Source organism: Myotis yumanensis, unplaced genomic scaffold (assembly GCF_028538775.1).
Source record: "Myotis yumanensis isolate MYYU_CA2020_CCGP unplaced genomic scaffold, mMyoYum1.0.hap1 SCAF_16, whole genome shotgun sequence".
Classification (NCBI taxonomy): domain Eukaryota; kingdom Metazoa; phylum Chordata; class Mammalia; order Chiroptera; family Vespertilionidae; genus Myotis; species Myotis yumanensis.
In genome coordinates, this window is record NW_027223767.1 from 33,544,473 (window position 1) to 33,560,126 (window position 15,654).

Sequence of the window (15,654 nt, forward strand, 5' to 3'; positions counted from 1 at the left end):
TGCACAAATACAAAAATATCGAGCAGAAGGCAAAGGATCTCCGCTACTAGCAAAGAAGTGGGGGAATTTCAAAGAGAGAAGCAAGATTATTTCCAGTTGGGAGATCAGAGAAGGCTCTTTGGAGGAGGAGGAGCTGGCACTGAAACTGTAGAGGGTGATTTTGACACATAGAGGCAGTAGACAGCAGAGTTAAGAATGTCTTCTCAGGTCAGGATGGGTCTACACGAGCTGTGTGAACCTTGGGCAAGTTTCTCAACCTCACCAAACCTCACCTTCCTGATCTATAACATCCGGAAAATACTAGTCCTGACCCCATTGGATTATTACAAATGAGTTAATACCTGTAAAGCACTAAAAACAGTGTCTGTAACATTACTAAGGACTCAATACATATTAGCTCTGGCGGGGAGGAGGGTATTTGAGGCAGAGGAACAGCTTTAGCGGAAGAAGGAAAATGAAGCAACTGTTATTCTTTTGGGAAACCCTCAAATAATAGAAACACCTGGGGGACAAATGGAGAGAGAAATAGCGCTCATCGTTGTTGACCTTACTGCCTTTATGCGTGCTTACCCTGTGCCAATGCTCTTCCATGTGCTTCCTGGGCATTGTCCCAATGCTCTTCCCAGCGACTCCCCGCTGGAGCAGGTGCAATTACCCGCATTCTACAAACTAGGAAACTGAGGCTGATAAAGACTAACTAGCCCTCACAGGGGCCCTCATCGAGTGTGTTGGAAGCTTCAGGAATCAGACCCAAGTCCTCTCGCTGCCTAGGCCTGTGTTCTGAAGCCCCAGCTACAGAGCCCTTGCCTCGGCTGACCCCTCAGCCCCATACTGTGCAGGTTGACAGCTATCAAGTCACTTGCTCATTCCAGGCTTCCATTTCCTTTTGAAGTAAAAGAGTCAAGGATGCGCCCGAAGTCCCTTCCAGCTCTAAGGAGTCTGATTACTTTTTCTTCCCTCTCCTCAAACAACCTTGTCTTTATCCGGCTGTCGTGTGTCCTCTGGCCTGATCACAGGCATGCACAGAAAGCAGAGGGCAATGCGCTGTGGCTCCTTTGGTACAAACCTGCCAGGTTACAAAGAAAATCAAACCTGCCTGTGACCACATCGGAGCAGAAGTGCCAAGGTGATTTGGAAGAGAAGGAACCGGCAGTGGGATGTGAGTCAGACCCTTCCCAGGAGCAGGAGTTTAACAATCGACCGCAAAGGAAATGGAGGATTCTGCTCTGGGCTCCAGCTGGGAAGGTGGAATGAGGGCCCGCCTCCCTGGTGACCCATCTCTCTGGTTTCTTCTTCGTGGCATCTGGGGCAACTGGTTGAGATGCATCTCGTGGGTCATTGCGGGGAGAGATGGAGCAGGAAGAGTTTTTGAGGGTAGAGAGGGGAGGCAGTGAGTCACTTGCTTGATTTGATTTGCAGCTCAGGTGGACGTGTTTCAACATTGCTTTTTTTCTGAGCATTTGGATTTGTTGGGTCTTGCTACATAATCACTGCCATATTTTTTACTTTGTTTTCTAGCTTGATAAAAGACACAATTAAAAAAATTACCACAGCCGAAACCGGTTTGGCTCAGTGGATAGAGCGTCGGCCTGCGGACTGAAAGGTCCCAGGTTCGATTCCGGTCAAGGGCATGTACCTGGGTTGTGGGCACATCCCCAGTGGGAGGTGTGCAGGAGGCAGCTGATCGATGTTTCTCTCCCATCGATGTTTCTAACTCTCTATCTCTCTCCCTTCCTCTCTGCAAAAAATCAATAAAATATATTTAAAAAAAAAATTACCACAGATAAAAAGGGCTGGGATTATGTCATACCTATGTAGCTAATTTCATGTACTTTCAGCAATTCCAACATGTATATCTCCCAGCTTTTAACATGCTACAATTATTATTTTTTAAATTTATTTCTTTTTGTTGTTGTTAATCCTCACCTGAGGATATTTTCCCATTGACTTTTAGAGAGAGTGGAAGGGAAAAGGAGAGACACACAGAGAGAAACATCAATGTGAGAGAGACACATTGATTGGTTGCCTTCTGCACATGCCCCGACCAGGACCAGGGATGGAGCCTGCAACCGAGATACGAGGTACGTGCCCTTGATCAGAATCAGTTATGTCCCCCTACCTCAAAGGGTATCCATGGTCACTTGCTACAGTGTCCCAAGTGCCCATTATGAGTCACCTATTAGGGGGTAGGCATTGAAGGCTCCTGGATATGGAGAATGCCAGGGTTTGAAACTGAGGACTACAATTTACAGTGACCTTGGGCAAGTGACTCTCCCTCTGTGGACCTCAGTGTCCTCATCTATAAAACAAGGATAAAAACAATACCTATTCTAAGGAAGTTGTGAAGATTTTACAAGGTAACGGGTATGAAACATTTAGCACAGTGCCCGGCACATAATAAGCCCTCATAAATGCCAGGTGCAAAGTTATCACCACTCTGCCAACTTAGATGAAATCTTACTCAGTAGATTGCCCAGTCAAATTAGGAAGCAGTAGGAAACACCTTCATTTTGTGACCCGGGCAAAGGAAAACTCTAGAAAAATAGGGCATTCATGAACTAGGATGACCCCAGTCTGAAGGTTTTACCACATACAAAATCCTCTATGTAGGGGATGGGTGTGAGGGTTCCTGGGGAAGAACCAAAGACAGGGTGGGTCAGGAAGGCAGATGAATGGCAGTTGTGAGTAACTACCCAGGTGTAGGCACAGGTGCCTGAGGCCCGAGGGAAGAGAATGGAGCAAGAGGGGTGGAGAGGAGATAGGGAGGAGGAGGGCCAGCAAGGTGGAGGTGCTCTCCTGCCAGGGTTCCCAGGCGGAGTGAAGGACGTGTGGGTCTCCCGCTCCTCCTCCCTCAGTCCTCACGGCCTCCAGGTCAGGGTCAAGGACTGCAGGTCTTCCTGGGTTGGAAACATCCAGAGCCATGGGGAAGTGAGGCATACGGCTGATCTGAGGCTTCGTTCACAGTCATCCCACTCTTTGTCATTCTTTCAGGGAAAAGCTGAATCCCAGGGGCCCTTTATTTGGCCCAGACCTTGGTCTAATGCCCAGGTTTTTCCGGCGTGGCTGTCATATCTCAGGAGTCAGCTGGGCTTGGCTGGTAACTTCTTGTCATAGTCAAGACAGGAAGTGGTCAAGACTTGAAAATAGAGCAGCCCTGTGGGTGAAAGGGTGGGAGAAAGCTTTTCCTGAGAAAAGGGGCTCCAGGTGCCTTGTCCTCGGGTTCTGACGGGATCAGGGACCTGATGCTTTTAGGTCTTGACAAGAAAAGGAGTCCATGAACTTGGGACAAGGTGAGACTTGCCCCAGCAGCCAAGGATCAGCATGGGTTGGTGCAGGGTCAGGGAACCTGACCCAGGGGCTGTCAGAGGGTGGTCGGTTTGCCTAGCTAGGACCCTGCCCATTGCCTGTAATATCTTTCTGCCCCAGTTTGACCAACATTGCCCAGGGGGCCTAGTGATAGGCAGCAACAGTGAAACAGTGGGAATTATGACTGGTAGGCAGAATTTGGGTATAAACTGAAATCCAGAATAGATGAGTTGATCCTAAAGGGGAGAAACAGCTCACATGTATTGAATACTCAGACCCTGTGCTAAATGACTTACATTCACTTTTTCCATCCAATCCCCATTTTACAGATGGGGAAAACAAAACCTAGTGCGGTTAAGTAACTTGCCCAGGATCGTGGAACTAGCAAGTGGTGGAGGTAGGATTCAAACCCTGGCCACCCAACTATTGTGCAGACAACCCTTACGTTCCTCTGTCTCTTAAGAAGGAGAGTAAAGAGGGCCTGAGCCCGGCTGCAAGTTTGGATCCACGGGAGCAGGGCCTCAAGAAGGGTCCCCGGGGATTTAGAAACAACAGGAATTCAGGGCCAGAAGCCAAGCAGCAGCTCTGGTATCAGAATGAGGCATCTTCCTGGCTTGGGGTTTGGGTGGGGAAAGGGTCTGGTTTGGTCTGACAGGGGTGAGAGCAGTCACGTGATATCCTCTGTGGGCATGGCCCTGTATGCTGAGCTGGGATGGAAGACCCGTGGGCCCTCACATTTTCTTCTCAGCGGAGGAAGGTCCGGCTCACGTGAGGATGCATCCAAGAAGGAACTGGGCCAAACCGGTTTGGCTCAGTGGATAGAGCGTCGGCCTGCGGACTGAAGGGTTCCAGGTTCGATTCTGGTCAAGGGCATGTACCTTGGTTGCGGGCACATCCCCAGTAGGGAGTGTGCAGGAGGCAGCTGATGGACGTTTCTCTCTCATCGATGTTTCTAACTCTCTATCCCTCTCCCTTCTTCTCTGTAAAAAAATCAATAAAATATATATTTAAAAAAAAGAAGGAACTGGTTTGCCTCAGGCCCCTCTGGGCTCTGGTTCTTGGAGGGCAGGGTCTGGCGTTCTTCACAATTGCACCCTCACTATGCTGAGTAGCGCCCAGCAAACAGGAGGTGCCCACTACGTGCTTGTGAATGAATGTTAAATGCCAAGGCTGAGCTCATCCTGCCACCACTGCCTTGATAAAAATCTAGGAGTAGTTGCTAAGATGGCTCCCCAAAGCCCAGAAACTCCAAGTTATGACACTTTTAGTCAGTGTGAACTCTGAAAAGCCCATTTGCTTTCAAGCCAAAGAAACAGCTGGGTCATCCTCTCTCCGTGGACAGAAGAGCTTTTGCCAAATGTGTAGGAGGAGAAGATTCTGGGCCAATACGCTGCTCTATACTTAGTTTCCTTAAATAGTGGAACGGATTTGCACTGACAGGGCTACAATCTCTCCATAAATAATAACAAAAATAATATATCCCTCTGTGCTTTTCAGATTCCAAAGACCTTTCATATTCACGGTCTCACAGAACCTCATAACCAAGTGTGTTAGGAAGGAATAGAGTGGGGTCTCAGATGGGGAGAAGGGCAGGGAACAGATAATTATTTTTAACAGATAAGGAAAAGGAATATAGAGAGGATTCAGAGACTTTTCCAAGACCACCTAACTAGTAAGAGGTGGGCAAGGACCTGAATCCAGAGACCTTCTGACCCTTAGTACAAAGGGGAATGAAGCATGACCTTGAAGGCAAGAGGTCCAAGAAATGCCCACAAACCTGGTTCCTCCAACTTATAGTGGTGACAACGAGGAACTGAGTAGGAGTGGCTTCCCCAAGGAGACGGACTGTTAATGAGAGTACAGGGAAAGGGTTCCTATTTTGGTGTCAGTCTGGCCAAGATTGGACAAGGAGCCAGATAATGTGACCTTTGCCCCTTAAATAGATCTTGGGAAAGATTTTTTTTTTTTACCTGTGATGCATTGGATACCCCTCCATGGTCCTATTCGCTGGGGAGTTTGGCACATGGGCAAATAACAGAATGGACACTCAGGTCCCCCAACATTTTTGCTTGATTAACATTTTATTAAAATTAACTATCAAAGGCTGCTAAGAAGGTCAAAAATAGGAAATGATTCTTTTATTTACTGAGGGACTACAGATAATAAACTGTAGTCCATGCACTCAAGGATCTCACTGTCCAGTAATTGTGGAGGAGGTGAAGATAAATAAAATAATCACAGAGCTTCTGCTTCTGACTATGACAAAGTGACTGGTATGGAACTTGCTCTCCCATAGTTAACAACAGTGAACTTAGACAAAATATTTGAGGAACTGCTTTTGACCAGAACTTAGGCAAAGCAGACGCATAATCCTTGAGGGGAGGGAAACATATGAGGTGAGCCCTACACCTGCCCAGCTTTCTGTCAGGGTGACTTTCTGGAATACAGGGAGAAAAGGTGGAGCCTAAGAAGTGCATGATGGCCCGGCTGGCGTGGCTCAACAATTGAGTGTCACCCTATTAACCAGGAGGTCACAGTTTGATTTCTGGTCAAAGCACATGCCCGGGTTGTGGGCTCCATCCCCAGTGTGGGGCGTGCAGGAGGCAGGGGATCGATGATTCTCTCACAGCATTGATGTTTCTATCTCTCTCTCCCTCTCCCTTCCTCTCTGAAATCAATAAAAATATTTTTTTAAAAAAGAATTGCATGATGGTCTCACTGAGCTGAAGGCCATAGATTAGAGTTCAGAGCTACTGAGGAAGCTGTGATTGGTGGGGAAAGCTCTCAGAGAGGAAGGGGTTGAACAGAGAGGTGCCCCCAGAAGCCCATATGGATGTCCCCTATGGTTTTTAGATGAGGATGGGGTGCAGAGGTGCATGGTGAGACTCAGTAAGGCTTAGCGGAGAGCTGCTGAGAGCTGGCGGGGAGCTTGACTGGAACACTGGAGGTTGCACACGGCTTACAGATATTGGCGTTTCAGCCCAGTCAGAGTGAAGAGATCTCACTGACCAACTCAGGGTACTTAAATGATACAGAGAACTCACATTTTAGGACTAAGGACCATGTTCTACAATAAAAAATGACACCCTAAGGCTGTGGATAAAATAGAAAAAGAGCAGTCCTGAAAAGAGTAAAACCAAGGCTGACCAGACCAGAACTCAAATACTCTTCAAGGGAAGACAACATACGTTCTAAAATGAATAATCTACAATGTTTAGTGTACAATCTAATATCACCTACACATGTGAAGAAGCAGGAAGTAGGGGCTCATAATTTAAAAGAGAGAGAAACAGACTCTGAGATGAGTCAGAGTGAGCAGATTGGAATTTTATAATAGCTGCTGTGAACATGTTTAATGACTTGAAGGAAAATGTAAACATGGTGATTGAAGATAGGAGGAATCTCAGCAGAGAAACGGGAACTACAAAAAGGAATGAAGGGAAATTCTAGAATTTAAAAGCACAATGTCCAAAATATTCCCCAGATAGACTTAACAGCACCTTAGAGACTGCAAAAGAAAGGATTGGGAAATAGAGAGAGAGATTAATGGACTACTTAATATGCAAAACCAAGAAATGATTTTTTAAAAAAATAACTAAGCCTCAGTGGCCTGTGTGATGATATATAAACATTTATATAATTATAAACTTAGATATTTAGATGACATCTAAAAATACGTATAGTTTCAGAGGGTAAGGAGAAAGCTAATGGGAAGAAAAAATATTTGAAGAAATAATGGCTAAAAAGTTCCTATATTTGGCCCTGGTTGGTGTGCCAAATGGTTAGAGCATTGGCCCTTGCACTGGAGGGTCACTGGTTTGATTCCTGGTCAAGGGCATGTACCTGGGGTGCAGATTTGATCCCCCGACCCTAGTGAGGGTGCATGAGGCTTCTCACTCCACCTACCCCCTCCCTTCTACTCTCTCTAAAAATCAATGGAAGAAAATATCCCCGGGGTGAAGATTACCAAAAAAAGTCCCTATATTTGGTGAAAAATAAACTACTTATATATCCAAGAGCCTCATCAACTCCACACAGGATAAATACAAAGAAAACAGTACCTATTCACCTTACAAGTCAAGCTGCTGAGAAGCCAAAGATAAAGAGGAAACTTAAAAGCAGAGACAAACCTGGGACAACTTGAGTAACCAAATAAATAATGATAGTAAAGGATTATAACTCAGAGAATGAAGTAAATATCCATGTATTTATACTGATATAAATAAATAGCTGAATTTTAAAAATGAGAGAGAAGGGGCAGCTCTTCCTTATTTTGGAATGCCAATTAATAGCTGTAGAAGGAAAAGGGGAACCAGAAAATCACTATTAATCAAACACCACAGTAATTGACTGCAGTCAAGAACCATTGATGGGTGCTAACATTAGTGGGTGAAAGTATGAAGAGAAACGAGGTATTTGCATAGAATTGAAGGCTCTTGGGGAGATCATGCTAAGCAAAATAAGTCAGACGGGAAGAGTTAAGAACCATATTATTTCACTCATATGTGGGTTATAAAATGGAAAGCAACCAATGAACAAACAAGAAAAACAAACAAAAACTCATAGACACAGACAACAGTATGGTGGTTACCAGAGGGAAGGGGGTGGGGGTAGAAAAGGGTAAAGGAGGTCAAATATATGGTGATGGAAAAGGATTTGACTTTGGGTGGTGGGCACATATGCAATATACGGATGACATATCATAGAATTGTGCACCCCAATAAATGTAATTTTATTTATTTATTTATTTATTTAAAAACACATTTTATTGATTTTTTACAGAGAGGAAGGGAGAGAGATAGAGAGTTAGAAACATCAACCAGCTGCCTCCTACACACCCCTCACTGGAGATGTGCCTGCAACCAAGGTACATGCCCTTGACTGGAATCGAACCTGGGACCCTTCAGTGGGGCCAATGCTCTATCCACTGAGCCAAACCGGTCAGGGCAATAAATGTAATTTTAAAAGTAATTGTCATTCTAATTAATTTTAAAAATGAGGATGAATCAAAGAAAGTTGAATAGTGGATCTTCATTACAAAATTTTCTAATGTAACTTCTTCAGATTGAAGGGAAATAATAGATGAAAACCCAGAACTAGAGGATGAAATGAAGAGCACAAAAATGATAAATATACGGGTAAATTTAAAGGTTATTTTTTGTCTCCTTATTTAATTTATGTAAGAGGCAACTCTTTAAAGCAAAAATAATATATTGTGAGTTACTATGTATTTAGAAGTAAGATATATGGCATTAATAGTACAGAGGATAGGGTTTTGTCAATAGGATTATACTGTTACTAGAAGCCCTGTGCGAGAAATTGTATGGCTCCACTCACCCGCCCACTGCCCCTCCCACCTGTTGGCGGCCAGCCTTGCTGCCTGTGGGTTGCCCAGGAGGGCCCAAGAGGTGCTCCATGCACCTCCTGGTGACCGGTTGTTTGGTCGTTTCAGCGTTACGGCCACTGGCTTTTTATAATGTAGATAAGATTCTTACATTTTACATGAGATGGTGTAAAACTAATTCTAGGTAGACTATATATGTTAAGTTCATGGTGCATATTGTAATCCCTAGACACACACACACCGCAGAGCAGAGGTATAGCTAAAAAGCCGGTAAAAGCATAAAAAAGAGAGAATTATCCCAGAAGAAGACAGAAAAGGAGTAACAGCGAAACGGAAAAGATGGAACAAATAATGGTTGGTAGATGTAAATGCAGCCATCAATTATGATACTAAATGCATATGGATATGGACTAGCCCCTTTCCTTCCCTGGGCTGGGAATTGGGCAAGGACTCACCTGCATGGTCCCTGAGGTTGGGAACAGAGCTGCAAACTTGCTAGAGCCTTGGCCAGGGCTTAGACTAGACTGGGGGCTTGGGTAGCATGTTTGCTGGACCAGTGCCCACCCCAAGTGGTTGGTGCCAGCAGAGCTAGGTGGAGGAGACACCTAGGTGCCTGGTAGACTGAAAAGAAAAAAATTTTTTATATGTAATAAGCAAATGAGTAAATACCTAGGCAGAGATGTAATCAGGTCATGTGACTTGGATTTTGCTCCAGGGGCTATGACAATGCTGTTGAAATGGCTTCTGGCTGATGGTCTCTTCCAGCGAGGGGAGGTATATGGAGCCGGAGCCTCAAAGCCCAGATTAGGAAGCCCAGGTGTGCTTTGTTGGCTGGCTCCTCCCCTGTCCCCTTGCAAACTGCTAGTGACACTACTGCTGATGTGTGTCACCACTATGTGTATCCTAATGTTTGGGAGGTCTGAGGAGGTAGTGTCCACCGCTACAGAGTGTGGGGCTGGAGGAGGGCCGGATAGCAGATGGGATCACATGAAAGAGAAAACATGTGAGAGATTTTGAAAGATAAGTGGAATTTTCCAGGTGGCAAAAAGGAAGTTAGATTAGTCAGATAGAAAGGCAGGGAATGTTTGAGAATATTTAGGAAAGGTATCTTCTTGGGCTAGGGTGGGCAATGAGGCAGAAAATTGAGTCAGGGTCAGTTTTTAAAAAAATCATTCTTTATTGTTGGAAGTATTACATATGTCCCTTTTTTGCCCCACTGACTCCGTCCAGCCCACTTCCCCCTCCTCCCCCAGGCCTTCACACTCTATTGTCTGTGTCCATGGGTTATGCAGGGCCAGTTTAAAAAAAAAAAAAAATATATATATATATATATATATATATATATATATTTCAGAGAGAAAGTGAGAGGGAGAGAGAGATAGAAACATCAATGGTGAGATGGAATCATTGACTGGCTGCCTCCTGCACACCCCACCTGACCAGGAATGGAGCCGTGACCTCCTGGTTCATAGGTCAAAGTTCAACCACTGAACAAGCAACACCAGCTGGGCGGGTCAGGGCCAGTTTTCAGGCATCTTGTGTCTCAGGAGAGGGAGTAGGGAAGCCCTCGGGCAGCCTGAAGGCCCTCAGGGGAGACCAGGAGCTGGAGAGATTTCCAGGTCCTCTCTGAGGCCTTAAGCTTTGTTCAGGGCTCCCCATTCCACAGCCCGCACCAACCCCAGCCACTCCTCGGTTGCCTCCTGCTTCAAGGTGCTATTAGCATTTTACCCTTTGATCTTCCTGAGGTTTCTAGTCCCGGGAAGACCCAGAGATCAAAAGGAAAGACTTGAGGGGGAGGCCTTTGAGGCAAATGCGATAAAGCTCCAAAGCCTGTGAGTTTGTTTGGAGAGAGTGCACAGTAGTCCCTCTTTATCCACGGTTTAGCTTCTCGTAGTTTCAGTTACCCGCCATCAAGTGTATAGTCTGATATTAACATTAAATGGCAAATTCACAAAATAATGAATTTGTAAGTTTTAAATTGGGCTCGGTTTTGTGTAGACCCCCAGCCCTCTGTCCTGCCAGGAATGTTAGTCATCCCTTTGTCCAGGGTGTATGGTGCTATCCCCCCACTCTTGGTTATCAGATAGATGGTGACAGTATCACAGTGCTTATGTTCAAGTAACTCTTATTTTACTTCATAATAGTGCCAACGTGCAAAGTGGTGATGCTGGCAATTTGGATGTGTCAAAGAGAAGCCGTAAACCCTTCCTTTAATTGAAAAGGTGGATGTACCAGTAGATATAGGAAAAAAATTTGGTATTATCTGCAGTTATAGGCATCCACTTGGGGTCGTGGAACGTATATCTGGTACGTGCATATGAGTGTGTGGAACTACTGGACTGAGCCCTGAAATGTTTATCAGATACCTCTATGCGTGAGCAAGTCTCTGTAGATACTTTACGGACATCATTGCTTATACAAGCTTGAGATGTGGTTTTGTCCTCAGGAGACTCATAGTCTATCTGAAAGCCAAACCAACACAAGAAAAATAAAAGTGAATAATAAAGGTCTATATCAGTGCCTGACGGAGTAGGCAGTCAAGAGATATTTGTCAATTAAATGAATGAAAGTGTGAATGAGCCCTAACTGGTTTGGCTCAGTGGATAGAGCGTTGGCCTGTGGACTGAGGAGTCCCAGGTTCGATTCCGGTCAAGGGCATGTACCTTGGTTGCGGGCACATCCCCAGTAGGGGGTGCGCAGGAGGCAGGTGGTTGATGTTTCTCTCTCATCGATGTTACTAACTCTCTATCCCTCTCCCTTCCTCTCTGTAAAAATCAATAACATGTATTTAAAAAAGAAAGAAAGTGTGAATGAATGAGACTCAAGGTACAGAGGGAGAGTGCAATGCAGGTGAAAGAGAACGACTTGTGGGTTGTCTGAGGAGGTGGGACTAGGTCCGGAGAGGGGCCACATGCTCCTGGCTTTCCTGAGCCTACAAGGGCGCGGGTGTGGGCGCCGGGACCAGGATGTCCGCAGAGGACGTGCCGGGCCCAGGGTCCCGATCGCGCTCGCCGGCGGATCCAGGTGCTGCGAGAGAGGGCGCGGTTTTCCGCCGCCCCCTCTCGGGCTCGGAGACCAGAAAAGGGCCCTCGGGGAGGAAGCGCAAGTCCGAGGCCCGCCCCGTGGCGTCCCACCCACGGCGTCCCCTCCCCTCCAGCTGCGGGAAAAGCGGCCGCGGGCTCTGCTGCTCGCTGTGGGGCGGGCGGGCGCAGCCGAGGCGGAGCGTGGCGGCGGGCGGACGAGATGCGAGCGCAGCCGCTCTGGGCCGCGGCGCTGGTGCTGGGGGCGCTGGCGGGCGTCGGCGTCGGAGGTGAGTGAGGCTCCCGGTGGCGGGAACGCCGCTCCCAGGTGATCTGCATCGGGCATCCCGCCGCAGCCAAGTTTGCAGAGTTGGAGCGGGGAAACCCGGCCGGCGGGTCCTGCGCGGCTGCTCACGGAGCGAGCGGGGCCAGGCTGGGACCGTCGGAGCCTGGAGCCGGGGGACCTTCCCGGCCCCGGGGTGTCAGGGGGATGGGCTACCTAGGGGATGGTCCTCCGGGACGCAGAAGTCTTTACCCGGGTTGGGCGCCTGCTCTGGGCGTGCGCGATGCGCTGAGCCCCGCATTCAGCCGGGGCTGCGCTCATCGCAGGTGACCTGGCCCGCGGGACGCGGACTGGCCGGGGCAGCGGGGGAGGCTGCGGCTTCCCGGGGCTGATCCCGCGCGTTGGCTGAGGCCGGAGGTTATAGTTTCTCGGATGAGAGGGTGAGCGCGCGGGTTTGCCAGTTACTCGACATTCCTCTTTTCCTTGTGTTGCACTTTTCCCAGGTTTCACTTTTAATTTAATTTTTTTTAACTTGGTGGCTCTTTGCGGGAGCGATTCGGAGGGATGAGGGCTCTGCCTCCTACAGTGTCCCGGGGCGGCAGCGATGCCGCTGCTTCCGGGACAGACCTCGCATCCTAAGTGTCTCCAGTGTTTGCGAGCGCCGCGCCAAGGGTCCCTGAAGCTGGCCTGGATCCCTGGCTTTGTCTCTCCTGCTGCCGCACACACCACCAGCGGCCAAGGCGGTTGCCATGGGGCGTCCTTGGTGCTGGGGAGGGGCAGAGCGCGGCGCAGCCTGGGGGCGCTGCCCGTGGTTCTTCCAGAGCCTCGGAGACCTTCCCGGAGAAAACTCTGCTCACAGTCCTCCGGGTTCCCGTGCAGAGGAGCTACAAGTGTTCATTTATGTGCTTTCAATGAAGGGAGTGGGACTTCTTGTAACAATTTAGATCCCGCAGAAAGTACTGTGAGTGTTCTTATAATACTCACCTGAAGACATTTTTCCCCCATTGATTTTAGAGAGAGTGGAAGGGAGAGGGAAAATATCGATGTGAAAGGAACACATCGATTTAACCTCCTGCATGCCCCCTGACCAGGGCCTGGACCATTGACCAGAATCAACCCGGGACCCTTTGGTCTGCAGGCCCACTCTCTATCTACTGAGCCAAACCGTCTAGGGTGAAAGTACTTTTTTTTTTTTAAGTAAGATTTATTGATAAGTCCATTTCAAAAGATAGCTATTCAAAAATACTTTGTTGAAAAAAAAATACTTTGATGACTACCTTCAAGAAGTGTGTGTATAGCCCTAGCCGGTTTGGCTCAATGGATAGAGCATCAGCCTGCAGATGGAAGGGTCCCCGGTTCAATTCCGGTCAAGGGCACATGCGCCGGTTGCGGGTTTGGTCCCCCAGTAGGGGGCGTGCAGGAGGCAGCCAATCAATGATTCTCTCTCATCATTGATGTTTTTATCTCTCCCTCTTCCTTCCTCTCTGATTATATATATATATTTTTAAAAAGTGTGTGTATAAGAGATTATACAGGACAAGGCAACAATATCTTTTTTAAAAATTACATATGATTGACATACACAAAGCTGTACCTATATAACATGTAAGACTAGATAAGTTTGGAGAAAAGTATACACCCATGACACCATCACCACATTCTGTGAATGATAATCTTCATGGAAGAGTTACACATAATATGTAGGGGGCTAAGCTGTTATTGCTGAAGCTTCCCATGTGATGGAAGCACAAACAGGTCAACTGATGTCTTCAGTCTGCAATGAGCAGCCTGATGACCATGGCACCGAACTGTGAGTCTCCAGGATTCTGCCCTGGGAGCTGTTAGAGCCGTGGCTCAGATGCGGCCTGCTGTTGATGGGGGCAGTGAGGACATACAGAAGGGCAACTCAGCTGTCTTTTATGGAGAACCTGCTTCTGTGAACTTACACCATTTTTTTCATTTTGCTTTCTTTTCTTTTCACATCCACAGCTTTCTGAATTTCTGGATGATCCTGAGTCTAATCACTATATATTTTTTCAGTTTTAGAAGTAGGGTAACGTAAGATAGAGCCTGGTGTGGTTCATGGCTCAATATTAGTGAAGATGAAGCGTGTATATGTTCTTTTGGTGTTTTTCTCTCCACCTCTCAACCTTAGTATATCTTTTGTTGATCTGGTTGACACATTGTAATGATTCATATAGGATTCCACTGCATCGATATACCTAAATTTGCATTCAATATCTTGTAGGAGATCTGTTTGCAGATTTGTTGTAATTTGGGCGATTTCAGCAGTGGTGACTGGTTTTGCTGATCTAGTCCCAGGCTCCCTCTGAGGCAGGGTAGAATAGTGTTTAAAAGCATGGGCTCTAGAGCCAGATCTTCAAGTAATCAGCCCCCAGTAAAAGCAGATATTTTATATTTTAAACCCCTATGCTCTTAAACACTACCTGTGGCTGGGTTGCCGGTATCATCAGATCCTGGGGAAGCAGGTGGTAGGATGAGAATAGGAGAGTTATGTTGGGACACATAGTGTTGAAGGGACACGGAAAGAGCTGGGTGTGGGTGGCAAAGAGACGCTCCCAGAATAGTAGGGTCTGGTATGGAGAGAAGAGAGGTTGTTTGAGGGTAGAATTGAATTTTGGAATTTATGTTCAAAGGTGATCTTTTCAGCATCACCCAAGAAGTATTGGGTTTTGTGGCTTCCCCATATGTAGGTCTTTATTCTAATTTGGGACCTAATGGATACGTGTTATTTGCTATCAGCATCTAAACGTATTAGTTCTGAGCTGAGGTGATTTCTCCTTCTGGGCTTGTATCTCAGTTGTATCTACAACTGAGCCCTCTGCAGCAGTTCCCAGGGCCCGAAGAGACATGGGAGGAAAGTTTGTTGGCTGGAGAAAGGGACAGCTATGCTTAAAGCCAGTCAGATGAGGGTTTAATTCTTGATTTCAACTCTTACTGGCTGTGTGACCTTGGGCAAATTGCTTAATCTCTTGAGTCCTCAGTTTCCTCATCTGTAAAGTGGAGAAAACAATATTTCTATGATTGTGCCAATTAGATGAGAAAAGGCACAAAATAAGTATTCAATAAATGGCAGCTACTTTTGTGTTTATTCTTGCTATGCATGCTATCTACTATGCACTGGAGGCAAGAGCTGTCATGAGTGTGTGCAATCCAAGCTCCCAGAATGAGACCCACGCCTATGTAACAAGGGATCCCTTTCGATTTCAACCCATTCGCTGTTGGTGGCTTGGCATATCTCAGCCATTCTGTCCCAACAAGAACCCGTAGAAGAGGCTAAGGAAGAGAGAGGCTTATGCATTTGCTTTGTTCATGAGAAAGCCTTAAATTCTGTCTCCGGGTAGAGAGGAAAGGAAAAGTTATCCATGAGATTTCAGGTTCCATGAGGAGAAGGACATGTCTATTTGGGCAACATTTTTTGTCCAATGCCTGGCACGTGGGCAGCAACATAAACACTTATGGAATGTTAGGAAAAGGCATCTAGAGGTGATGTGCCTCACTCTCAGAAACTCATTATTTGAGTATCTGCATTCATTCACAGAAGACCTTCAAGCGCTCCATCTGGGCATTAGTCGAATACAGCCGAGACCATGAATTCTTTGTGTATTTGGACCTTTGCACTATTGCACCATTTAGACCTCTGATCTGAAGGTGCTGGAAAGTCAGGGGACCCTCTGAGA

At 46.8% G+C, this 15,654-nt stretch overlaps 1 protein-coding gene across 2 annotated transcripts in view; it reads left to right on the plus strand.

The window, feature by feature from the left end:
- Nucleotides 1-11,891: 11,891 nt before the first annotated feature.
- Nucleotides 11,892-15,654, plus strand: part of ITGB3 (integrin subunit beta 3) — a 52,591-nt gene continuing 48,828 nt past the window's right edge. For both annotated transcript variants that reach the window (XM_070393702.1, XM_070393703.1), the window contains exon 1: nt 11,892-11,960. In XM_070393702.1, coding sequence (XP_070249803.1) covers nt 11,894-11,960 — 67 coding nt within the window. In that variant the 5' untranslated portion in view covers nt 11,892-11,893. The remainder of the gene's footprint in view (nt 11,961-15,654) is intronic.